General features: G+C 41.5%; 1 protein-coding gene across 1 annotated transcript in view; it reads left to right on the top strand.

The window, feature by feature from the left end:
- Positions 1 to 16,432: 16,432 nt before the first annotated feature.
- adck1 (aarF domain containing kinase 1) overlaps positions 16,433 to 26,981 on the top strand; it is a 137,591-nt gene continuing 127,042 nt past the window's right edge. Inside the window, exons 1-3 of the mRNA XM_070978870.1 lie at positions 16,433 to 16,551; positions 18,412 to 18,551; positions 20,632 to 20,715. Of these exons, the coding sequence (XP_070834971.1) occupies positions 18,420 to 18,551; positions 20,632 to 20,715 (216 nt within the window). The 5' untranslated portion in view covers positions 16,433 to 16,551; positions 18,412 to 18,419. The remainder of the gene's footprint in view (positions 16,552 to 18,411; positions 18,552 to 20,631; positions 20,716 to 26,981) is intronic.

The following is a 26,981-nucleotide window of genomic DNA, read 5'->3' on the forward strand; positions in this document are numbered from 1 at the left end:
TGAGGTCATCAGCAGGAAAACCCGGAGCCTGCAAGAAGAGAGGGAAATAATGCAATCTGAACATGCACGTTAACACAAGATGTATGATTGTAGACAAGATTACCTGAAATCAGTTTTGCCTTCAGTGAACTATCATGGAACTTCCAACACATAACCATACTTTTTATAGTAGGATAATGAACTGATAACATGTTAACTTGGAATAAAACTGGAACCTGAACTTGAGAAGACATCAGCTTGTGGATGTTTTCATGTATTCTCATTTTCGATGAGCAGCCTTGAAGCACTTTCGTTGTGGCACAAAGCACAAGTGGATGTTGCACTTGTCACAAAAGACACATGTTTTTCCTGTACAGTTTGGCAGCTTGCATCTGGTAGCCTCTTTCTTTTCATAATTTGGCATTTGATCAACCATGTTATACTGCACTTCAGGTAGAGGCCTTACATCCAGAAATGGTCTGTGAACTGGTCTCTGGGGGAGACATACTAGGTCTTCCACGTTTGGCTGCCACTGTTTTATGGACTCTCACTAGACACTGGGCCACATTCATCTCGAAATGGAGGAGATCCTGGATGTCTTTGGTCTGGGTATTGACCCTCTTGGCAACCAGCCTGTACTCCAGCCAACTGTTGACCACGGCCATGTCAAAAGCATATGTTATCATTCTCAGGGTCCACTTTTTTGACTGAATTACTGTAAAGTACAGACTGACAAGTTGATCAAGCAGATCAACGCTCCCCATTGCGTATGGCATCATAGAAGGGACGTACCTCAGCTGGCTTCTCCAAATTGTTGACCAAATGCAAATGTGACTGGAGCTGGAGGAATCTGTCATGGGGCATGGTGTTTTGAAAAATACCAATGTCCATCCCAGCTTCCCAGTACATGGAGACTCTTGGCATTTTCATCACTCCCACAGCAAGGTGGAGACCGATTAGGGTTCTGATCTCTCCTGAACTTGTTGGTTTGAAACTTAGTGTACCACATCACAAGGCATAAAAATCTTTGTTGTCAGCCATCAAATTGAAGATTTCATCTGGTATATACTGTTCAAAGTATTCATAGGGTCTCATGGGATGATCCTCATGAAATGGAGGATTCTCAAAGGAAGTGTCAATGATTATAGTGAACAGCCTGTGACGCCACTTGATTTCTTCCTTCCTGGTTACTGTCATCTCCTCCTGTCCTCCTCTGTCCTCCTGCTGTCCTCCTCTGTCCCTGCACTGTCTGTCTCCTCTATCTCAATCTCATCTGCCACATCAAGTTCATCTGGCATGTATGTAACCTCTCCACTGTCCCTCTCTGAATCTAATAACAAAGCAATCACATTTTAACTCATTTTATGTATTCTCACTCTTGAACTATTATGCATTCCATTTAGATCTTACATATAAGACATTATATTGATGAAAACCACATCAAGGTAGAAAGAATTAATAACACTCTTATTTTCTAAACTTACCACCTATCTCAGTCCTGGTCCCATCCTCCTCATCTCCTGAATTCAAGGAGTCCAGTTCAGATAACTCTCCATTTACGAGACGTTCAAGGAAGTCTTTGACTTGATATTCTACAAAAACATTATGTACAAAATATATATATATATATATTCAAAAATTTGTCATGAATTTATCATGAATAAATAAACTGTGACACCATACTTTACCTATGGAACACTTACAGGTATTTTGTTTCTTTATATACTGACCCTAAACATGTGAGTGTTAGCTAAACTCTGCAGTGGATATCAGACTTTGAAAAAAATCCTGTAAATTATTGATATGATATATGTTCAAAATAACTTCGAAATATTATAACTTGTAACAGTTACAATTATGCTGACAGCAAATTTGTGTGGCCAGCATGAACATAAATTTATATTTTTGACTGAAAATGAGCACTTACTCCTCCCTCTCTGCAGTAGCTCCTCCATGCTTGTCTTGTCTGATGTCCGTCACTCTCTCTGAGTGTGCTCAAAGTCATGACATGATTGTGATTGGATAATCAGGATCCAATCAGTAACCAGCATTACTGACATCATTCAATTACAGGGTATTTATTGGTTTAGAGACAGAAATATGTCATGTCCATTCCAAAGGACGTTGGGCAAGCATTTTATCAGGGCATCCAGAAGTCAGGAGGGTCTGCTCTATGAAGCCTTGAGCACCAACTCATGAATAGTGAGAAAAAGGATAAATGTAACATTCATGTGGGTTCCATCACACTCAGGTGTCCAGGGAAACAAGAGAGTAGACAAACTAGCGAAAGAAGCAGTCAAAAAAGAAATGGTTGAAGTCTGTATTAAATTGTCAAAACTAGAAGGGAAAAGCATAGTGTGGAGGAAAATGAAACAACAGTGGCAACAGTTTTGGGACAGTGCAGCAAAAGGGAGATATCTACATGCAATACAAAACGGAGTGGGTATTACAAGAAGTAGGGGACACAAGAGGAAGAACAAGTCACACTAAGCAGACTGAAAATTGGCCATAGCAACCTTAGCAGCACACTCTTCATCATGGGAAAACATCCAACAGGCATTTGTGATCAGTGTCATGACTCATGAGGCTGAGACTGTCCATATTTTCATGTCATGCAGGATATTCACACACCAGAGACAAGTTATGATGACACAGCTACAGAAAATAAGGCAGGTGGAGGACAACATTAAAAATATATTAGACTGTGGGGACAATGAGCATGAGAGGAAATGGATTTTCCGTTTTCTAAGAACGACTGGACTGGACAGACAGATCTCGGGAGATGCTACAGTATCTCCTCTTAATGCACATATGTCAAACTCAAGCCCCACGGGCCAAAACCAGTGATGGAATTCTCTTTTGCCCGCATGATAATATCTAATTATTATTAGAGCTGGCCCGCCGATATATTGCACGCACCACTAGTGCTACAAGTCCCACAATACACTGCCAGTGCGTTAATCAAAGGCCCGCGAGCTTGAGTCCCTGCCCCACTCGTCCATCAGCAGCCTGATTGAGCTTGTTGTCTGTGGTCAACTTCCAGCTACCCTCTCCCCGAAAAATGGCTAAACGGACGGTGGACTTTGAAAACAGGGGTTTTCAAGGCAGGTGGGAGGTAGAGTATGTGTTTGCAGATATGAAGGACAAAGCTGTTTGTCTTCTGTGCGGAGACAGTCTGTGTGGCTGTCATGAAAGAATATAACGTAACAAGACACTATGAAATGAAACACCGTGAACAGTAAATCACTCTGGAGCCACTGATTGGACTTTGGCCAAAGTAAGACAGGCCAATTGTCACACCGCGGTGAGGTATTGTCTTGTTTTGGGGTTTTTGTCTCGTCTTTTCCTGTTTTATTTTGAAAAGTATCTCTCCTCTCGTTTCAGGTCACTTGCTTTTCCTCATGTCTCCAGTCGGATTGTCTTCCCGATTACCTGATTGTTTCCACCTGTTTCCCATTACCCTCATGTGTTCAAGTAGTCTGCGTTTCCCTTGTCTTGTGCCAGTGTGTTTCGTCTCTGTATGATCAGGCCAGCATTCTTCGCCACAGCCATAGATCCACGTTTGAAGTCTTGTTGTCTTCCTCTGTTAAGAGTGATTTTTCGTTGTACTTTTTATAGATCAGTATAGTTTTCTTGTAGATATAGACTTGGGTTTTCCCTCATTAAGAGTGATTTTGGTTGTAGTTTAAATTGTTTTGTTGGATCTGTTTTTTCCTCCTTTGGAGTGATTTTCTGTTCTTTGTTTTATTAATCTAGTTAGTTATAGATATTTCTCCCTTTTGAGCGATTTCAGTTTGTAATATTTTCATAGCCTGTTTTTGTTTTCTTTTTTCTTTGTATATGTTTCATAGCTGGGTGATTTCCTGTAGGGAGGATCACTCGTCAGGAAAGTTTCATAGCCTTTTCGTTTCACACTCTGCCAAGAGGATTTTCAGACTTCTTTAATAAAGGCTGAAATTGTGTACACGAGTCTCTGCATCTGAGTCCTGCTTCGAGCCATAGCCTGACACCAATGAGGAGCCGTAGAAAGTAGGGCGAAAGTAGGGCAGCGATCAGTGACAAAAGTTATTTGGTGGGGAAAAAGCTGCATAAAGAGCAGTGGCGGATGCAGAACGTGACGGATGGGCAGGCATGGATTAAGTCCGGGTGGGCCTGATCACCACTTCGCCAAAATTGATAAGGTCTATGTTATAGTAATGGGAATTCCGGCTCTTTTAACAGGCTGGCGCTTCTTCCTTCCACCGTCTCTATCCCCAGCCCAGTAAAACCACTTCTTGATTGCTGTTGCAATCTCATTATCGGTGGCTGAAGAGCAGACAGGGTTTCTTTGCACAGCATCTAAAAGTGATAGCATATAAACAAAGACAAACAAACAGACTTACTGAATCTACTATAACCTTGGAATGCTTCATTAAAGAGGAACTTTGCAAGTCCGGGTGCTTTTCCGCTGTTTTGCTAACCCTCGTCCTGGCCATGTGCATTTGTTTACAACAAATGTTATATATCATATACAATGGTACAATGTGTACATTTGTGCAGTTAAATGTTGCAAACAAGAGATTGCATGTTACGGGGCATGTTTGAGCTGCAGTGCACAGAGAGGAGCACTGGGACACCAGGGTGGCAGCCCTGATCTTGCAAAGTTGTTTTTCAGCTAAGAGATGCAATAAGTGACACACAAGTGGAAGGCAGAGAGCCTCCATTCTCCCCTTAACAAGTTAACCATCACAATTACTCCAAAGCTGTTTAATTAAGGTAAAAATGTAGCACAGTTAAGCCACAAATCCTGCATAGTTCATCTTTAAAAGCTTTAATACAGTTATAAAACTTACCCACTACCACCACTTTTAGATGAAGCCGCTCAAAGGCCAGCTTTCCATTTAGGCCACCAGGTTACTTTTAGAGCCAAATCATTTCTAATAGTTCGTTTGAGGATGCCCCAAACGGTTTCTTTCACAGTGGCACCCCCAGTAAGTCCTAGAGAGGTAACCTGAAAATAGCAAAGAGAATTACCTACGTTAATTTGCATTGAACTACCATTACATTACCCTAATGAATCAAAGGCAGCTCACCAATTCCTGTTTTAATCCGGGAAGAGACTGGAGGTCTCCTTCCAGGGCCATAAGCTGCTCGATATTGCAGAGGGGGAAATACGAATTGTGCCTTTCCATGCTAGGTGACGGGTTCGTCATGCTGTGCATGACTGCATGAAGGTCTTGCACCATCCTTATTATATTGTGCTGCTGCTCAATTATGATTTCTTGCTTCACCAGCAAGTCATAAAGCAAAGCTGAATATGAGAGAAATAAGCAAGAGATAAGTTCAAACATTTGTCTATGTCTGTCTGTGTGTGTGTGTGTGTGTGTGTGTGTGTGTGTGTGTGTGTGTGTGAGTGTGTGCGCGCGCGTGCGTGTCTGTCTGTCTGTCTGTCTGTCTGTGCGTGTGTGCGTGTCTGTGTGTGTGTGTGTGTGTGTGTGTGTGTGTGTGTGTGTGTCTGTCTGTCTGTCTGTCTGACTGTGCGTGCGTGCGTGCGTGCATGTCTGTCCATCAGTCTGTCTGTCAGTCTGTCTGTCAGTCTGTGCGTGCGTGTCTGTCCGTCAGTCTGTCTGTCAGTCTGTCTGTCAGTCTGTGCGTGCGTGCGTGCGTGCGTGCGTGTCAGTCAGTCTGTCTGTCTGTCTGTCTGTCTGTCTGTCTGTCTGTCTGTCTGTCTGTCTGTCTGTCTGTCTGTCAAATAATGTGTAACAAATGGAGCCTGGAAAGGTCATTCTTACATCCACACATCTGACTGCAGAGAGTTGAATTTTTGAGTTGTTGCCTCGATGAGACATTTTGCTGCTCCCAGATTGGAGCTGCCTGGGTTTCAGGACACACCCTTACAGTCTGGCCTCGATGACTGGGGCTGTTTGCTGGCTGAGGCTCAATATAATTTGCCACCTCAATGGCCTGGTGAAGTGATGACTTGAGGGGGGTTTCATCCGAGGCATGGGGTATTCAGTCATGATTTAAATCCTTAAATATCACTAATGTAGACATCTGAATTACTTCTCATTTCACATAGATATGAAAAATAATTGTAACACCAAGAACTGAAATTGAATGAAATTGTGAAATCTGCGCTTCTACCTGGTATTCTGAAATCTTGGTAGATCTTCCATCTGATGACCCTGGGTGAGTATAATGCACTCCACTGTATCACTGGACGGGCAAATCGTGTATCTTTGAAATGACTTGGGGGCTTTCAGAAGTGCCCTCTTTTTTGGGACAAAGGTATCCTCCTCACTTTCATACATGTCCATATGCCTAGGTGGCCTTTGGGGACAAACACAATAAATACAATACAACAGAGGACAAAGAAATAAGTTTAAACAAGTACAGCTAAACATATTTGAACATGCTCATTGCTTTGGCAAAGTAATCATTGACTGTGTATATCCAATATTTCATAAAAAATAATGTTTTTGTGCATGTGTGTCTGTCTATGTCTGTCTGTCTGCTCATCTATGTCTGTTTTTCTGTCTATGTCTCTGTCTGTCTGTCTGTCTGTCTGTCTGTCTGTCTGTCTATGTCTGTTTTTCTGTCTATGTCTCTGTCTGTCTGTCTGTCTGTCTGTCTGTCTGTCTGTCTGTCTGTCTGTCTGTCTGCCTGCCTGCCTGTCTGCCTGTCTGTCTGTCTGTCTGTCTGTCTGTCTGTCGGTCTATGTCTGTTTTTCTGTCTATGTCTCTGTCGGTCTGTCTGTGTCTGTTTTTTTGTCTCTGTCTGTCTGTCTGTCTGTCTGTCTGTCTGTCTGTCTGTCTGTCTGTCTGTCTGTCTTTGGACTTTACTTTTCCAAGGTGCATTCATGACGCCAAAATAGTAGAAAAAGCAACCTGCTAGATTTTCTACCACATGATGTGTCTTAGTTTTCAGCAGACCGACCGTCCTTTGGAAGGCTAGGATGGTAAACCCTGAGAATGGACAGCAGTGCTGAGAGAGCAACTAAAGGGACACCATATTTAATGGCCCAGTCTGATAACACAGATGCCAAGCTTGGATAGGAAACATTGTCATCATCAAAACTTTCATCACTTCCCACTTCACTGCTAAAATCCTCCTCCTCAGACATGTCCATAATACAGTGAGAATTGTCATCTGTGCAGTTTGCCACATCATTGTCCTGAGCTTGTTCAGAATTTCCAGTCATTTCATTTTCCAAAGAGCTAAGCAGAACATCAGCTCTTTTAAGGGCCCTCTTGCGAATGTTACCACTGCATGCCATTGTTCACTGAAAACAAAAAAGGGAAATTAAAGGGAAAACATAATTAGTTTTATTGAAGAAAAAAATAATTAAAAAAAATCCCTAAACAATGTCAAAAAAGTAGGAGAAGATGTGTCATCTAGGCCTACTCAGTGTATTTTATATAAACATACAAGCTAACACAATCTCATGGTGGAAAAAAAAAATAGTGATTGTGAAATGTGTGTTTCTCTTCTATAATACACATTCTACACATAGGCTAGGGAGGGCACAGTGTGGGATTAGGAAAAAAAAACACCTCAGCACACAAGCAACATAGTAAGACATTACAACAAAACTCAAGACTTGCACATGTGGGAGCGGGTGAAGGTGTTGGGGGGGGGGGGGTAGGTGTCGCAGCACAGACACTGAAGGGGCATGCATGCAGCCACATTACGGCGCCTCACAGCAACCCTCCGTGCTACATTGCAACAAGGGTGGAGACGACCTTGGAGAGTTCTGATCCAGAAACAAAATTCACGGGAGTAGAGGATTTTGGGGGGAGGAGATAGCGCCAGAGCGTCTTGTCTGCATAACATCCAGGAGAGTGGAGAGATACCGACCTTGGGAAGGCCGGTTATCTCAGGGAGCCAATAAAGATAACAATTTGTTTGGGTTAGGCCAACACTGCAATTTTCGTCTGCCTTGAGTCTTTCTGAGTCTCCCGGTGACTGTAATTCAAATACATCCAAATTCGGTGGTCAATTTGATCCGAGCTGAGCTGACAACTCCTCCAAGTTGGAATCCACCCTGTGAAGGAGTTCAGAATTCGCATCCAGCCTGCGATTTTGATCAAGAATCGCATCCAGTTTGCGACCGATCTCACTTGTCACTTGAGTCTGAGTGTTGACAGCCCTGCACATTCCCTCAACCATGATGGGCAGCCTCTCGGTAGCCAAGTGTCCTGCCATCAACTTCCGAACTTTGTGATATATCAGGAAGCTGCTAACTCCAGACAGCAGAAAGCCTGTTATCATAAATCCAAATGTGTAGACATCTTCAACATCCTCAACGGACTGACAGGATTGACAGGCACACAATCCTCCACCTCTCCCAGGAGTTCATCGTGTATCCTGCTGCTCCGTCAGGGCAGGAGGGCTCACCTTGACCCAGTCTCTTTGTTGAGAAAATTTGGTCGATTGCATCGAGAGACCAGCTAATCAAATCCATGATTTTAGGTTTTCGGAGAGAATGCAGAGAGAGGCTCCAATAGATCAGACACAGACAGCACAAGACAATGTGAATATCTGTTCAATATTTGGGGAGAAAAAAGAGAAGCACGTGCTGACGTGCTGAGGTAAGCGTAACGTCTCACTTCCTGTTTGTGGTTGCTGCCTTAGGAGTAGCGTGCGTTTGTCGCTCTTGTTCCTCTGAGTGTAATTTGCTCTGTGTTTTGTTACAGCGGCCTTTTGTCCGCGCTCTAAAGTAACATTAGTTCTGCTCAAGTACCCATAAGTCTGTTTATTTAGCGACCGTCAATTTTATTTGTCTACGCGCTTGTCTGCTCTGCTAGCTACACCAGCTTAGCCTAGCAGCTAGCGATGGCTTCTCTCTGTCCCTCTCCAGCTCTCTCCTGCTTGGTGTGTCACATGTTTAGCTACTCCTCTGCCTCCTTTAGTGATACTGGTGCGTGTAATAAATGTAGTTTATTTGGTGAGTTGAAGGCGAGGCTTAGTGGATTGGAAGCTCGGCTCCGCACCATGGAAACCAAACCATTAGCTATAGTTAGCCAGGCCCCCGTAGCCGGTGCGGACCGACCAGGTGCAGCTCCTGCTAGCCGTCCCTCGATAGCTCCCAAGCAGCCGGGAAACCAGGGAGGCTGGGTGACTGTTCGAAGGAAGCATAGTCCCAAGCTGAAGCCCACGGGTCACCACCAACCGCTTCATGTTTCTAACAGGTTCTCCCCACTCTCCGACACACCCGCTGAGAAAAAAACTCTGATTATTGGCAGCTCCATTTTGAGAAACGTGAAGTTAGCGACACCAGCGACCATAGTCAAATGCCTGCCAGGGGCCAGAGCGGGCGACGTCGAATCAAATTTGAAACTGCTCGCTAAGGATAAGCGTAAATATCGTAAGATTGTTATTCACGTCGGCGGTAATGACACGCCAATCGGAGGTCACTAAAATTGATGTGGAATCGGTGTGTACATATGCTAAAACGATGTCGGACTCCGTAGTTTTCTCTGGACCCCTGCCAAATCTGACCAGTGATGATATGTTTAGCCGCATGTCATCATTCAATCGCTGGCTGTCGAGGTGGTGTCCATCAAATGGTGTGGGCTTCATTGATAATTGGCAGACTTTCTGGGGAAGACCTGGTCTGATTAGGAGAGACGGCATCCATCCCACTTTGGAGGGAGCAGCTCTCATCTCTAGAAATCTGATCGATTTTATTTATGAAACTAACCCCTGACAACTCAGAGTTGAGACCAGGAGGCAGAGCTGCAGTCCTACACGCTTCCCTGCGCCTCCATTAGAGCAATTACCACCCAATTAACCACCCAACACTCCATAGAGACTGTGTCTGCCCCCCGACCACGCAAACTAAGTAAACCAAAAGTACAGAGAAGAGGAGTTTAACATAAGAATCTAATTAAAATTAAAACAACCACTACAATAGTACAACAAGATAGGAGAATTAAATGTGGACTCCTTAACATCAGATCTCTGTCCTCTAAAGCTGTTCTAGTAAATGAGTTAATATCAGACCAAAATATTGATTTATTTTGTCTGACTGAAACCTGGCTGTGTCCTGAAGAGTATGTGAGCCTAAATGAAGCTACTCCTCCGAGCCATATTAATACTCACATTCCTCGAGGCAGCGGCAGAGGAGGTGGAGTTGCAGCCATTTTTGACTCAAGCCTTTTGATCAACCCTAAACCTAAACTTGACTATAACTAATTTGAAAGCCTTGTTCTCACTCCTTCTCATGAAAAATGGAAAACAGTGCAGCCAGTTTTATTTGTTATAGTATACCGCTCTCCTGGTCCTTACTCTGAATTTATAGCTGAGTTCTTGGACTTTCTATCAGGCTTAGTCCTTAAAGCAGATAAAGTAATTATTGTAGGTGACTTTAATGTACATGTCGACGTTGATAATGACAGCCTTAGCACTGCGTTTATCTCAGTATTAGACTCAGTTGGCTTCCATCAGAATGTACATGAACCGACTCACTGTGACTTAACCGCACCCTCGACCTTGTTCTGACATATGGCATTGAAATCGAAGACTTAATAGTCTCCTCACAGAATCCTCTTTTATCGGACCATCATTTGATAACTTTTGAATTCATATTACCAGACTACCAGCCAGTAGGCAAAAATTCTTATACCAGACTCCTGTCTGATAGTGCTGTAGCTAAATTTAAGGATATGATCCCATCAGTATTTAATTCAATGCTATGTTTCAATACAACAAAGGATTCCTATGCTAACGTTAGTCCCTCCCAGATTGACTACCTGGTTGATGGTGCTACAGGTTCATTGCGTATGACACTTGACTCTGTTGCTCCCCTAAAAAAGAAGAAAATTAAACAGAGGAGGTTAGCTCCATGGTATACTCCTCAAACCCGCAAATTAAAGCAAACTTCACGGAAAATAGAAAGGAAATGGCGTTCTACCAATTTGGAAGAATTTCGGTCCGCCTGGCAAGACAGTCTTAAAATATATAGGAAAGCCCTCCGCAGTGCCAGGGCAGCCTATTACTCTGCACTAATAGAGGAAAATAAGAACAATCCCAGGTTTCTCTTCAGTACTGTAGCCAGGCTGACAGAGAGCCATAATTCTGTTGAACCATATATTCCTTTAGCTCTGAACAGTAATGACTTCATGAGCTTCTTTAATGATAAAATTCTAACTATTAGAGACAGAATTCATCGGCTCCTGCCGTCAACAGGTACTGTTTTGTCTTCAAACACAGAAACCGTAGAAACTGTTACTCAGTCTTTAGACTGTTTTACTCCTGTTGACCTTCACCAACTAATTTCAATAATTTCATCATCAAAATCATCAACCTGTATTTTAGATCCAATCCCGACTAAGCTGTTTAAAGAAGTATTACCTCTAATTGACTCTTCAGTATTAGACATGATCAATTTGTCTTTATCAACAGGCTACGTACCACAGTCCTTTAAAGTAGCTGTGATAAAACCGCTACTTAAAAAGCCTACTCTTGATCCAGGGGTTTTAGCCAACTATAGACCGATATCCAACCTTCCCTTTCTCTCAAAAACTCTTGAGAAAGCAGTTGCCAATCAGCTGTGCGACTTTCTAAACAATAATAGTTTATTTGAGGATTTCCAGTCAGGATTTAGAGTACATCATAGCACAGAGACAGCACTGGTTAAAGTTACAAATGGCCTTCTAATTGCATCTGATAAAGGATTTGTCTCTGTGCTAGTCTTATTGGATCTTAGTGCTGCATTTGACACCATTGACCATGGCATCCTATTGCAGACACTGGAACACTTCATTGGCATTAAGGGAACTGCGCTAAGCTGGTTTAAATCCTACTTGTCAGATCGCTCTCAGTTTGTACGCGTTAATGACGACTCCTCTGTGCTCCCTAAAGTCAGCTATGGAGTTCCGCAGGGTTCTGTGCTTGGACCAATTCTATTCACCTTATATATGCTTCTTTTAGGTAAGATTATCAGGAAGCACTCAATAAATTTTCATTGCTATGCAGATGATACCCAGCTATATTTATCAATGAAGCCGGAAGAAACCAGTCAGTTAACTAGACTACAAGCATGTCTTCATGACATAAAGACCTGGATGACCTGCAATTTTCTGATGCTAAACTCAGACAAAACTGAAGTTATAGTAGTAGGCCCTAAACATTTTAGAAACTCACTTTCTGATGACATAGCAGTTATGGATGGCATTGCACTGGCCTCCAACACCACTGTAAAGAATCTGGGAGTCATCTTTGACCAAGACATGTCCTTTCACTCCCATGTAAAACAAATTTCAAGGACTGCCTTTTTTTCACCTACGTAATATCGCAAAAATCAGGCATATTTTGTCTCAAAATGATGCAGAAAAACTAGTCCATGCATTCGTAACTTCCAGGCTGGATTATTGCAATTCTTTACTATCAGGTTGCCCAAATTCGTTGTTGAATATTCTCCAGTTGCTCCAGAACGCTGCAGCACGTGTTCTGACAAAAACCAGGAGGAGAGATCATATTTCTCCAATACTAGCCACTCTGCACTGGCTCCCTGTAAAGTTTAGAATAGAGTTTAAAATTCTCCTCCTTACTTACAAAGCCATAAATGGCTAGGCACCTTCTTATCTTAAAGAGCTCATAGTACCTTATTGCCCCACTCAAACACTGCGTTTGCAGAATGCAGGTCTACTTATGGTTCCTAAAGTCTCAAAAAGCAGAACAGGAGTCAGAGCATTTAGTTATCAAGCTCCTCTCCTGTGGAACCATCTTCCAGTCTTTGTCCGGGAGGCAGACACTGTCTCTACATTTAAGAGTAGGCTTAAAACTTTCCTTTTTGATAAAGCTTATAGTTAGGGCTGGCTCAGGCTTGTCCTGGACCAGCCCCTAGTTATGCTGCTATAGGATTAGACTGTCGGGGGACCTCCAAAGATACACCGAGCTCCTCTGTCCTTCTGTCCCTCTCCATCTGCACACTTTCATGTCCTACCACGGTGTGTTACTAACTTAGCTCCTTCCCCGGATTCTCTGTGCTTTGTCGTCTTGCAGGTTACACAGTCGCTGAATCTGGATTGTGGATTGCAGCTGCGTCTCCTGCCTTGGCCCTGCCTGACATCCACTGCAACTGCTACTGCTGTTATTACATCCACTGTCACTGTTACTGTGATTGCATGTCTGTCTCTCTGTCTCTCTGTCTCTCTCTCTGACTGCATTTGCTCTCCCTCTCTCACCCAACCGGTCGAGGCAGATGGCCGCCCACTCAGAGTCTGGTTCTGCTCGAGGTTTCTGCCTGTTAAAAGGAAGTTTTTCCTCGCCACTGTCACCAAGTGCTTGTTCATGGGGGAATTGTTGGTTCTCTGTAGATAAAAGAGCTTGGTCTGCACCAGCTCTGTATGGAAAGTGTCCTGAGACAACTTCTGTTGTGATTTGGCGCTATACAAATAAAATTTAATTGAATTGAATTGAAGACAAAGAGCAGCAGCAGGGCAGATAAGGGCATGGAGGGAGTGAGAGAAAAAGCGAGAGCCAGATGTCAGATTGTGATGATAAATATTGAAATATTAAACATCTGTTTATAACAGCAGGTAGTGCGCGTGCCTCACAGCAAGACGGTTGCCGGTTTGATCCCGGGGTGGGGCCTTTCTGTGTGAAGTTTGCATGTTCTTCCCGTGCATGCGTGGGTTCTCTCCGGGCACTCTGGCTTCCTCCCACAGACCAAAAACATGCTCATTAGGTTAATTGGTGACTCTAAATTGCCCCTAGGTGTGAGTGTGTGTGTGTGAATGGTTGTCTGCGTATATGTTGCCCTGCAATCGACTGGCGACCGGTCCAGGGTGTACCCCGCCTCTCGCCCGTTGATGGCTGGGATAGGCCCCCCACAACCCCAAAAGGGATAGGCGGTATAGAAAATGGATGGATGGATAGATGTTTATAATAACCAGATCCTGAATTTTAGAAGTGACATGTAGGTTTTCTGAATAAAGAGCACAAAATTTTCACTGATTTTGATTTATCATTTTCATATTCAATGATTGCTGAACATATACACATACATATATCTATATCTATCAATCTATACATTTATACAACTAGTCTCTGTGTGTGTACTGCCTGTGTGTGTGCGTAAGCTAAAAGCCTTGGAAAAGAATGATCTTGCAAAGCTTTTTCCGTGTGTTGCCTCTCTGCAACTGAAGAGTGTTCATTTTGGCAATGTGGTGCAGCCTTAGTTTATGGAAGACAGACACGACAAATGACATCAGCGCAAAATGGTGGTTATCAATCCCAAACTGTGTATCTTGAATGGGCCCCCCCAGAGAAAACACATCCTCAGAACCAATCTCAGCCCGGACAAACTGACTGATCAAGGCCGATTTGACAGCTTGCCCTGGCATTGACTTTTTAAACCGCTCAGATGATCTGACCACCTTTACTATACCCTTAGAAGGGATCATCAGCCCTCCTTTGTTTTTCAGTGTGAGCAAGTAGTAGCTCTGATCAAATGATGCGAGTAACGAATCAGTTACCAAGCTACCACGGCACACATGACAACTTTTTCAGAATTTGGCGCACAACAAACCCTGAAATGCACACTAATGCATTATCCACAAGACCACCGAAGCGGGTAGGTAGGTAGATATGGTGGCACACTAAGGCAGGAATGTTCACAAAAGGGGATGGAAGCTCTTCCGTTTCTTCTGCTGCTGGAGAAGACTCAAAAGCAGTTTGCATTCCTCCTCTCTTTTTCCAGACTCTCCATCCTATTCACGACTTCCCTGAGTCTGGCTCTCAGATCATCTTATGATGAAGGCAGAGCATAGGAGTGGTCCTAGTACAAACAAGGATGAAAATGGTACATCATTACATCACTCAGTGACAGTGCGTAACATCTTTTCTGTCTGCATATTCTGTATGTAAAGTTATGTTATAATGGCCACATACAATCGAACGTTTTTTTTATTCTCACCTGTGAAAGGTAATCCCTTGCGATCGAGTTTGGAGTGTAAACCTGTTGGTACAATTCCACGCTGCACAAGAATGTGGCATCTTCTCTGCTCACTCTTGCCACATTCAATATGGCGGCAATGTTGACGCTCGATGCAGGCTATGTCCCAATTCAGGGGCTGAATCCTTCAGAGGACCCTTCCTACGGGTGCTTTTCATTACATAAATTGGTCTCCTCGTCTCCTCCACTCGCTTCCTCTCCTCACGTCTTAGCTCCGCCCAGCGAGGACATGAAAGAGGGATGCGAGGAAGGGACATGAGGACGGAGGAAACGAAACTGGATAATGAAAAATCCTCGCTCCACAGCGTCAGTCCGAAGCGACGTCAATTACTGATGACGTTTGCACAGCTGTAAAAGCTGTAAAACGTGATATTATGGTCAGATCTGCAGTCAGACTGTTCTACTCCTGATTGCTATTGATGAGGTTTCAATTATATGCCGTTAGAGGCATAACAGAGGACGGCTGTGTGGTAGATTAAACCAAGGCCTTGTAGCCTTGCTTTAAAAAAACGTAAATATATACCAAGAATTTTCATTAATTTCTTGGTGACAGATACAATTGTTAAAAGGACACAGTTGAAACAAGAATCAAGATTACATTTGTGAAGACAATGCTCCCGCCATGATTCAAACGTGTGCCACATACGACACGCCCCTTAAATAATAAAAGACTTCCGCGTAGGCTACACCGGTGTATCCTCACTCTGATCTCCTTCAGAAGCCTCCTCTCTCCTCGCTCCTCGGCTCCTTCAGGTGCATTTAAGCAATTGGAAGATCCTTCATCATGGCAGAGGGGAAATGACTTCCGGGTCGACGAAGGAGAGAGGAGACGAGGAGGCACAATTAAACGTAACTTCAACTGTGTCCTTTTAACAATTGTATCTGTCACCAAGAAATTAATGAAAATTCTTGGTATATATTTACGGTTTTTTAAAGCAAGGCTACAAGGCTGTTGGTTTAATCTACCACACACCCGTCCTCTGTTATGCCTCTAACGGCATATAATTGAAACCTCATCAATAGCAATCAGGAGTAGAACAGTCTGACTGCAGATCTGACCATAATATCACGTTTTACAGCTTTTACAGCTGTGCAAACGTCATCAGTAATTGACGTCGCTTCGGACTGACGCTGTGGAGCGAGGATTTTTCATTATCCAGTTTCGTTTCCTCCGTCCTCACGTCCCTTCCTCGCATCCCTCTTTCATGTCCTCGCTGGGCGGAGCTAAGACGCGAGGAGAGGAAGCGAATGAAGGAGACGAGGAGACCAATTTATGTAATGAAAAGCACCCTAAGACGCGAGGAGAGGAAGCGTATGCAGCTGACCCTGTGTGACGTATATGAGCGGCGACATTGTGTTCGCCCGAGGTGTAGTTTTAATCTACTATGAACAGCAAGAGTTGAATCTTACAATTTTGCGATATTATTTTATACAGTCGGGTCGTATTCATGGGCACAGTAAAGGTAATATCTCTATATCTCATTGTCGCGTTAGTGTGGTAGCAAATTAAAATTTAGCAGGCTTCAACTCTTATAGCACTACGTTAACCAGAATTCTTCGCTCGAACAAGTGGCAAAGAGGTGAAAACAAAACCGGCAACTGAAAGATAAGCAAAGCGTGAGGACACACGGGTAAGGAAACATTTGGTTGTTGTTCTAAATGAAATGTTATTTTTGACATTTGATGGTTCAGTGTAGATGTATGCGGCGGCGTGACTGTGTTTATCTGCTCTTCAACACGCGTGTTGCAAAACGCAGCCAATCTGCATAATACACAGTGTGTCCCTTAGGTAACAGTCGCCGTGTACCCTTAACGTTCTGTTCTGAAAATGAGTTTTAACGTGAGAGGTCGCTGTACTGTTGTGTAATGTAACGTTTTCCCGTCAAAAGCTTCAACGAGAAAACGAGCCTTTCCCCCTTCTAAACCGCAAACGAGAAATCAGATCATTATCCTTTTTTTTTTTTTTAACCTTCGAAGAACTTTGAAAATCAAGTGGAACAAAGTGGAAAATTGAAAACCACAGGTGGCTAAAATCAATGGAGCTGGTGAACCAGAAGTACCCCCATCAAATAAAAGCAAAATGTGTGATAATTTAACTGTCAGGACAAGGCACTTTGCCTGGCAGCCCTGCCTGTAGCTTCAGATCAACTCATGTTAGCTAGTTTGTGTGATGTACAGTGATATTGGTGCAAAAGAACTTATAATACAAACAAAACCTAAGGGAGCTAGTAGAGCTGAAGAGCTTCAACACATGCTGGAAATGACATCCAGAGGCCTTGTTGAAAGTATTTTACAGTTCAACATAGCTACCTGGTATGGCAATTTGAGTGTGAAGCAGAAAAACAAGCTTTACACAATTGTCAATGTTGCACGGAAGGTGGTTGGTCAGCCACAGCGACAAATCTGTGAGGTATTTAACAGGGCAGTAGTTAGGAAGACCAGACAGATACCTGTGGATGCCTCACACCACTTAAATTCAGAGTTTGAGCTGTGTTGGGCTGGAGCTACAATTGGGGATGCCGCGGACATGTCTTCAGTTTCTCTGGAAATGTTGGCCTTTCACTTATGACCTTAGTATTTCTAAAATCCTGGCTATGGCCCTGGAACTATGGACAGGTAACACTACCACTTCTGGTCTAGCAAATAAAGAGATTATATGTTTTACTGGAAGTGGTGTTGTTGTGTAGATTTCTTTTATATTTTTTATTTTATATTTTCTGTTGCATTTTATATTTCATGTTTATTGCTGTTTGCACCAAGGATTTGAAGGAAACAATATGTCAATTCTGTGCATGTCCTGTGCACATAGCAGCACTGGCAATAAAGTTGACTTGACTAGTGTGGGAGTTCTGGTTTCCTCTGTCCCTTTAAACATTACAGCATTGTAAATTAAGGGTCTTCATACTCCGGCCACTTTCACATCTTTAGTCTCTTAAATCAACAAGACATGAAGTCTGTCAAGCTGCCTCTTAAAAAGTTGCTATGATTGTCTCTTAGTAGTGAGAAATAATTACCTGATTATAATGCTGATCTATCACGATATAAATTGAAGCATAATTCTCAGATTTATTCCAAAAGTGGTATATTTCCCAGTTTAAAAATCAGGAGCGGAAAACAGTCTGCTGAGCACTGTGCTTATGATGCTTTCACCAGACCACAGTCTTGCTCCCCCCATATGCCTCTGGTGTTGCAAGACTGGATAATGTTAAAACATTTGTTGAACTAAAGTTCTAGAAATATTTTTTCTAATGCATTTATCAGAACTGTGAAATTGATGATTTAGCTGTGATGTGCATGAAAGTACAGACAAAGTGTTATGTCTATGTGAGTGGTGGTAGCCAAAGATGAGCCCATGACTGCTTTCTGAAAAGAAATGATCAAATGCTTCTGTCTTTTCTACTTTCACCTCATTTCTGCGCTTTACAACTTTTTCATAATCTCCATACTTTATGAAGTCTATGAGGACTTATTCCTCATTTCTTCTCCCACAGTGCCTCTGATGGCTGGTCAACTCCTCAAAGTCTCCTCTCTGGCAACAGCAGTGTTAGCCTCCTCTGGGTTTTACTTCTACAACAGACAACTGGACCTCAATGACCTAAGTGTGATCCGCTTCGGACGAGCTGCAGTCACTGTGAGTTACTGCACAATTCTGCCCTGACAATCTTCATTTGGGGATTCTGGATTTGATACATCCGCTCATTTTAGATGTTTTATGTTTTTGTCTGATGTTTTGTTAGTTAGTTTTTGTGCTCAGGGGTGTATCATGAAGTAAGCAGCAGGTTAGCCAGTGATTTTTGGCTTTTCAGGTACCTTGAAACAGGCTCAGTTTGGCAGGGAGTATCACCATGGTAACCTATACTGTACGGCTCACTTGCTCTGGAGCAGGTTATCTTCAGAGATCAGCTGACCAGATTAAAATGTGTCAACAGCCTGGCTACTGACCAATTTGATCACTGGAAAAATTGGGCCATTCCTACAAGGAGCCTACAACATATCCACATACCTAAAACACTGAACTTCTTAAGTGCAGACAACAAAACTACCTGGTCAGGTTTGGTAACAAAATTACTTTAAATTCAGTGAAAATAGGCATGTCATTGTTATGTACACAATATATTGTAAGCAAGTTATGTCACTTAAAACGGGTCAGTGTTGACTTTCAGTTTGACACGAGACACAAACTGGTCTCCTGGGTGAAAGTCTTGCTTTTGTTTAACCTATCCATGAGCCTTCCTCCAAATTCTCTTCATAAGATGTCACCTGGCTTCCTCCGTTGCTCCTGTTTGAATTTCTACAGCCACAAGAGGTCATCGTCTAACAATGAATGTAAATATAGGTAGTAATAACCAAGCTGTAAAGATGACCTGTATGGTAATTTTTCTGGTTAGGATGGGCTCACAACAGTGTGTCCACTGTTTAAATAAAACTTCTAACAAACAAACACAGTTCAGCACACCCAAGACTTATTTCCATTGTTTTGAGTACTGCAGATATATTTAAATGGCCTGTACTGCTTGTAGTACTTATTTGGAGCCTTAGCCTTATGTTTACTGTTGTCTTATTGTTTTGAGTGTTTCTTTCTCTATTCTATTTATGTGATAATGTTATATCTGTTGCTTTTACAATTCACCTAATTTCTCCAATGGTGTTATGTCCTATTAAGTACTCCATTCATGGTTCTGATTATGTATCTTTGTAACTAAGAACTCTGGCTCTGTCACATGAACACTCCTATAACTGGACTGGGAAACCCAGAGTTAGCTGAACCACTTGATAACCAGCTTCATGATAGCAATTTTTCAGAATCACCATTGTGATACTAAGGGCGTATTCATACCTGCCTTGTTTGGTTCGAACCAAACCAAAAAAATCGTTGGTGTGGAACTTTTGGGCTGGTGTGAATACAAACCATCGAACTCTGGTGCGGACCAAACAGCCAGACCGAGACCCAGCTGGAGTGGTGGTCTCGGTTCGCTTCCAAACGAACCCTGGTGCGGTTCGCTTGATATGTGAAAGCAATCAGTCGCGCTCGGTCCAATCCAGTCCTAAAAATTATATCCCTTTTTGGACACAACAGGCTCCCATTGCTGTGGGTATTATTGGAAATATTGTTTTTTGTTTTGATTAGTGTGGTAACTCCAAAGATTAGCACGTTATCAGACCATCGGTTTAAAATGAGTCGTGCTCAACATGGAGTGAAGAGGAGACGAAATGTCTTTTGGAGATTTGGGCAGACGACAACATAAAAAGTATTCTCGATGTTGTGCCAAACGCTTCTGATGCTTCATAAGTTCTGCAAACGTTTGTAACTGTATGAAACAAATCAATATAAGCACGAGTGCAACACGCTGAATCTCCATAATCTCCATAGTTTGTATGCATACATATATACATATATATACATATATATATATATATATAGTTTCCAAAAGTATTCTGCAGTGGTTGTGATTTTTGAATAGCTGAATGGACATCACACTGGTATTGCTGTTAATGTATAGTTTAGCCAATCCTCCAATCTGTCACTCGTCCCTTTTGGAACCAAGTCATCCCATTAATAACAGTTGTTACACTTTATAGCTGATATAGCATAGTTAGTTTCTGAACTGAAATATATTTGTTTTTGCTCATTTTATGTTTATTTGTACAATAGTTTTCAAAAGAAAAGTCTACCTGCTGACTCCTCTTGTCATTGCTCTGTTTCTTTGCAGACGGCAGTCATCAGCTATGATTATCTGACTGCTTTCAAACAAGTGGAATATGGCACAGAGGAGTACTGGGCACTCAAATCCAAGGTAGATAAATATTTGTGGTGTTTTTCATAGGGGTGGGGATACCGTTCTGCACTCTCCACACCATAGCAAGGTGAAAGAGGTTGTTCACCTCAATGATGAGTTGGGGAACCACAGTTCTAACACCCCAATGTGGATGTTTCTTGTCACATTTCTCCCTGTTTATCAAACACAGCAGAATATGTCCATATCTTGTTGTGTAGACCAATTTTTAATGAACAAGCTCTGTTAACTCAGTGACAAACACATCGCATTTCGTAGCTGCTTCACAATAAAATTCCCCTGCTCATGTTCCAAAATTAATCTGCCAATAGATGATAAACTGGAAAAAACAAATGCCCAAAATAATTTTCAGCTGACCATAAAATGGCATAAGATGTCATTAAAAACACAAACCATAAGCTCATTGTCAAGTACCTGTGGCAAACGCTGCAGCTAATTATATTGACATTGCTGTCATAAAAAAAAAAATCTCTCCTCACCTATTTATCTGTGAAGCGCCATGCCTCGGATATTATTTCTTTTATGTCCGTATGCTTCCTTTTTCCTTTTAGGTTGATCTAGTCCTGGAATGAGCCACCACATACTTTGGAACTGTCTTTAACAATTAGTACAAACCGTAGTGATGTTGGATCAGTCAAAGAATTATGATACAATTATTGATGGTAATACATTGCATGTCACCGCCGTTGTACATAGTCATTAAAAATAAAACATTTATTTATTTAATGTTTATTTGAATAGGCACAAGTATGTAGCATAAATCAATGCCACACACTTTAGCATTTATAGCCTAAGCTAATTTGCAATGCCCATCCCTAGCTCAGTCTCAAGATACAAAAGACTCAGCAACATGATTAATTATTATGTATTGTAGTGAAGTGGGCCTGTTTAAGCAACCGCAAATGGCTGCTGACCTAACTTATTTAATTTGCTGAGGGAGATTTTTTATTTGCATTTTGTGAGTGGCGGGTGCAAATTTTGGAGCCAGCTTCAGATGGTTCAGTGTGGATAATTTGGAATGTGAAACTGGAGCGGCAGGAATTATTCAGTTTGCCTTAGCACTAAAGTAAGTAAGTGTTGAGGAGTCGAGGATTATTATAATGATAGCTTTAATAATTGACAAATAACTAATAATATGATAGTATATGCTAATATAACTTCATGATATGTGTATGTGTGTAATATATAGTGTATAGTATATTTCTATATTAATATAAGATAGTATATGTACATAACAATACTATGTATCTATTAATAACAGAAATAGATTAGTTGCACTGGGTGTAAAGCAGGGCCACGGCAGTAGGTGCAGCCATGATCCACAATTCAGGTGCTGGCACGATCCATGGGAACCTGCATGATGAGAAAGCACAAAAACCCAAGTGAAGAACCTCAGTTAATGACATGCTTTAATGGGACATGAATACATACGGTATGGATGGAGAGGGAAAGAAGGATATGATGGTGTCTTTATGATATGATGGTGTTTGACCATTTAGGGCTTGGAAAGGAGGAGGGTTTTAAATTCTATTATAGATTTTATAGGAAGCCAGTGCGGAGTGCTAATATGGGAGAAATATGCTCTCCTAGTTTTATATTTTCTGTCTTAGAGTTACCAAATTCCAGGTACCGGTTCAAATGTAAATGTTACCCAACCCTAGCATTTACTGACATCAAAGAGAGGAACTGATAATAAAATCAAGTCTAATTTGTGGTCAGTTTGAGATTAATCCTAAGTAGACATGAGACTATTGAGCACCATGCATGTTTAGATATCAGATTACATTATTATTCATAGTCAAATCCACCACACAGAATCACATGTATGGGAAATCTCACTAGAATAAAGGTAATAACAGTAAATCTCAGCTGATATGCATTCAGTGTTTTGTGCTTGTGTTTATTAAAAGGCCACAGCTCAGTCCGATTTCCTCTTTAGACTGCCGCTGGAAAGGTCAGAGACCACCTGCTCTGTTAGTGCATAAAGAGCTCTGCTGCAGCAAGACAACTGCAGTGAACTTTGAAGAGCTTGGCTCCGCATGGCTGGCCTTGTGTATGTGACACACATGCACAGACACACACACACAGACACACACACACACACACACACACACTTGGTACAGCCCCTTGAGCCCTGCTGGTCAAGCTTGGCTACACATGCTGATTAGAATTAATGCATGGTGCTGATTTAATGCAGAGAGGAGGCTCGCCTCCAAATTATTATGAAGTCGTAGAGGTGAGGCGGCAGCACAGTGTCTTTATGCTGCTGGTTTTTCCTGGAGTGTTTTTCTTGGCATATGATGGACACTGTAATGATGTGTTAAAATTATACTAATCATTTACAAAATTTACCATTTATACTAACCAAGGTATACCATGAGTAATGATCATCTTAGATAGTTTCATATATGTTTTGGTATTTGCTCTGAAGCAGCTGAACCAGTGTTGAGCATTAACACATTACTGAGTAATGTGCTACAGTAGTGTAATAGCTTTTCATTAGAGTTGTATAAGTTCAATCAGAGAATGAACATTGATTGATGATGTTTCATTAAAAATTGAATATTAGAACTTTCATGAAAGTGGACTTAAAAAACTGGCAAAGGAGTGTCTATTATCAGTACCAGCAACAGGCTTTGAATCGACATAATGTTGAAATCCTATGTGTCACTTGAAGCCATGTCAGCGCCCTCTGACCTCCAACTTTATGTTTTTTTCTTGTCACAAGGGGCACATTTGACTGCACAGTTGATGTTTCTGCATCTCATTTTCTCTGTCATCCTGTTAGTGTCATGTTCATTTCTCAGCAGCGTAGCCAGGATGCTTTCAGCCTCTCATGAAGAGCTTCACTCAAAGGCCACTTAAGCAGCCAGTCTTCCTGGCTCATCAAAGGCTGCCCTGAGAGAACCGAGGGGCCATTCACAGCCAATTAGAGTGTATCACAGAACAAGCATGGGAGCGCTCTCAAGTCTTCCAAATGAGTGGAGGAACATACAATGCAGTGGGAGAACAGATGGGTTGCATTTTATCGTCTGAAGCCAGCCTCAGGAACACACTGTGGCTCTCCACTACATTACACTCCTATGTAACATATGTAGCAAAGTCTTGATAACAAAAAGATTGCATTGTTGTGAGCTTAACGGTTTGATATTTCCCTGTCGTTAATAATAATAATGATAATGATGATAATAACAGCAATAATAATAAGACATGTGCATTATGTTCTTCGCATTAGAACGACAGAATGAACATTAAAACAGAATAAGATGGATAATAAAACCCATTTGGTAATAATATTAAAAATAAGACAAAATAAGGATGAACATAAAATAAAGAGAATGCGTAAGGTGGAAAACAAAACTCATTGAATAATAGTAATAAAATAAAGGTATAAATAGATAGAATGCATAAAATCAAGTAAAATACAACATTTTAAAAGCAGTGCAGCAATACGTTAGTGTGAGGCAAAGCATAAAAATTCAAGGCCTATATCAGGGTAGTCATTGCTAGTTTAAAGGCTTAAGTGAAAAGACAAGTTTTTAGCTTTCTTTGAAAAATATTAAGTATACTGGTTCCCCTGATATCTATAGGTATTGTGTACCAGAGCTTTGGGGCATGATTGACATAGGCTGCATCCCCAGTTTTCTTTTGGCTGTTTCTGTAAACCTCCAATAAATCAGCAGCAGATGAGCGCAGTGTTCTTGAGGGCGTACAGTAAAGAAGGAGGAGGATCTGAAAATATGTTCTAAATGTTAAAGGAAGCTAGTGCAGAGCAGATAAAACTGAACTAATGTGCTCTCTTGTACTCTTAGTTGTGGTTAATAGTCAAACTGCAGAGTTGTGAATGAGCTGAGGTCTGTCAGTGTTTTTTTTTTTTTTTGAAAGACTAGTGTGTAGCAGCCCTTGGATTGACGATTCGTGAGAGTTGACTGATGTGTAAGGTCTTTTATTAATCATCTTGAACTCCTTACAGCTCAGTGAATCTGTTTTAAAAAGATGCATACAAATAAACATTCAAGATAAATATTTCACAGTGCATCAAAAATATCCACATCATGATAACAATATAAGAATTTCAGTGTTTCCCCTAGAATTTTTTTCAGGCCCAGTGGCACCCACCGAAAAAACCCTAAACAGACGAGATGCATGGGATGGTGTATTGGCACAGTTGGATTAAGTCAGGTGGCACAGCAAGCAGTCTGCAATTCTGCAATTATTACATTTGCATTCAAATTTTTGTTCACCCAGACTGTATTCAAGATCACAAGGAGAGGGTGACTTAATAAGGTGCATTTATTGCATATAAATGGAACATGCTTGATTACACATTGGTACTTCAACCACACAGTGTGCATTGTTCTGTGCTGCACTTGATTTTTCTCAGTTTAGAGAAGAACTTCACCAAGACATTGTGGTAGGGGAATTTCCTACAAATAATTGAGATTCTATCAGTTATAAATAATTTAAACATTTAATAAACATTAAATATAGAAGTTTTTTATTCTTTTATTATAACAGAGTTACATTCATTTGACAATACCTGGGGAAAAATGACCCCTTAGTGGTTCTAGTGGAAAACTAGCCTGTCTGTGTTATTTTCATCATTATTGCTTACCATAAAAAAGAAGCTCAATCAGAACAAAAATATAAGCTAAACAACAAATTGGAAACTTACCATGGGGAGTGTGGTACAACCAAGGGCTGTATTTGTGGTTATTAAGCCATTCGGGATCCCAGCCAGATGTTCTGTGTTTAGCTGTATTTTTTATTTTTTGACCGGACCGGGCCCGCGGTCACCCGTCAGAAGGGGATTGGCAATTGGAGGCAGTAGGCAGTAATGGTTCTCGAGCAGCCCCCGTCTCTACTGCAATCTGCCCCCCTTTCTTCCGTCGGCCCTGACATTTTGGACCAGACTGGCCCGCCACATTAGATAATGCGCACCTTTTTGGTCCTTTCGGTCTCTTGAATGTGTATACCAACCGTGCAACTCTTTAAAACCACGTACCTTAAGCCATGCAATGAGTTAACGGGAATCAGTGAGAGTGGACACATTAAATACTTCCAAAAAGGATGTTAATGTAATGTAAATGTAATTTATTAACACTACAAAAAAGTATACTCCACCACTCCATCACAGCAATGGATCTTTAAGCAGAATTCATCCTATTGGGTGTACCTATATGTTTTAGGCAGTAAGAAAAAAAGAATAGAGACGAGAAATGATGGATCAGATGTTAACTCTTCCAAGAGTAGTACTCAATAAATTGTGAACCTACCGAGTCCAAAAGGATGAATGTAGCTGAACTCCTGAATGAACTTTGAACTCTGTGTGTGTATGTTTGAGAGAGCAAGAGAGAGAGATTTAATTATTGGTTAATCTTCAAGATAAAAATAGCAGTGTAGAAACTGAAAACTTAAGAGGGATGATGACACATGAATGAGGGAGAGGGCTACATACACAAAACTTGTGTATACAGGTATTACAAACTAACTAGCACTGCATGAAAAGTCACATTTCCGTCAATTTCCGTCACTGTAAATTGCCGTGGAAGTTCTCCCTCAGCCACTGTGACCATGAGGTGTTAAAATGCAAATATAAATGCTACAGAGCTATACAAATGCAAATTGGGATTTTTTTTTGTGTGTGTGTGTGTGTGTGTGTGTGTGTGTGTGTGTGTGTGTGTGTGTGTGTGTGTGTTCTGTGCCTACAGAATACAAAGATTTTTTTTTTTTTCATGAGGATTTAAAAGTGTGTTTAAATAATTTTATAGGTTACATACAGGATAAGTGTTCTGACTCTCAAAGGTCTTTAATTTTCCACTTAAATTGCTAAATCAAAATTGTGAAAATTAAAGCATCTACAGTTCTTGGACACTGGTCACAATTTTTTGCATTTTGCCACCACAACACCAGATGAACAATGCTTGTGTGATTAGCTTGCAAAATTCCAGCAGGGTCAGTCAACTGATGATTCTTTAAGTAGGAATAAAAAGGGAATACACCGAAGTAACTTTTCTTTTTTTTATTTTCGATGATGTCACTTTAGAAAATCAATTTAGAAAATCAAAGTACCTAACAAAATCACAGCATGTTTTTCATTTACGCAACAAAAATGGTCTCGCGAGAAATTCCGAGAGCGCGACCTCGCATATGTCCTCTGACGCAATGACGTCGGCAGAAAACGACCTCGGCGCGTCTGTGAACGCGAATCGAGCTTGGATTTCAACAGTTACGTTTCGTGTCCTGCTAAACTTTAACTCTGTTCA

This window comes from Chaetodon trifascialis, chromosome 14 (genome assembly GCF_039877785.1).
Source record: "Chaetodon trifascialis isolate fChaTrf1 chromosome 14, fChaTrf1.hap1, whole genome shotgun sequence".
Lineage (NCBI taxonomy): Eukaryota > Metazoa > Chordata > Actinopteri > Chaetodontiformes > Chaetodontidae > Chaetodon > Chaetodon trifascialis.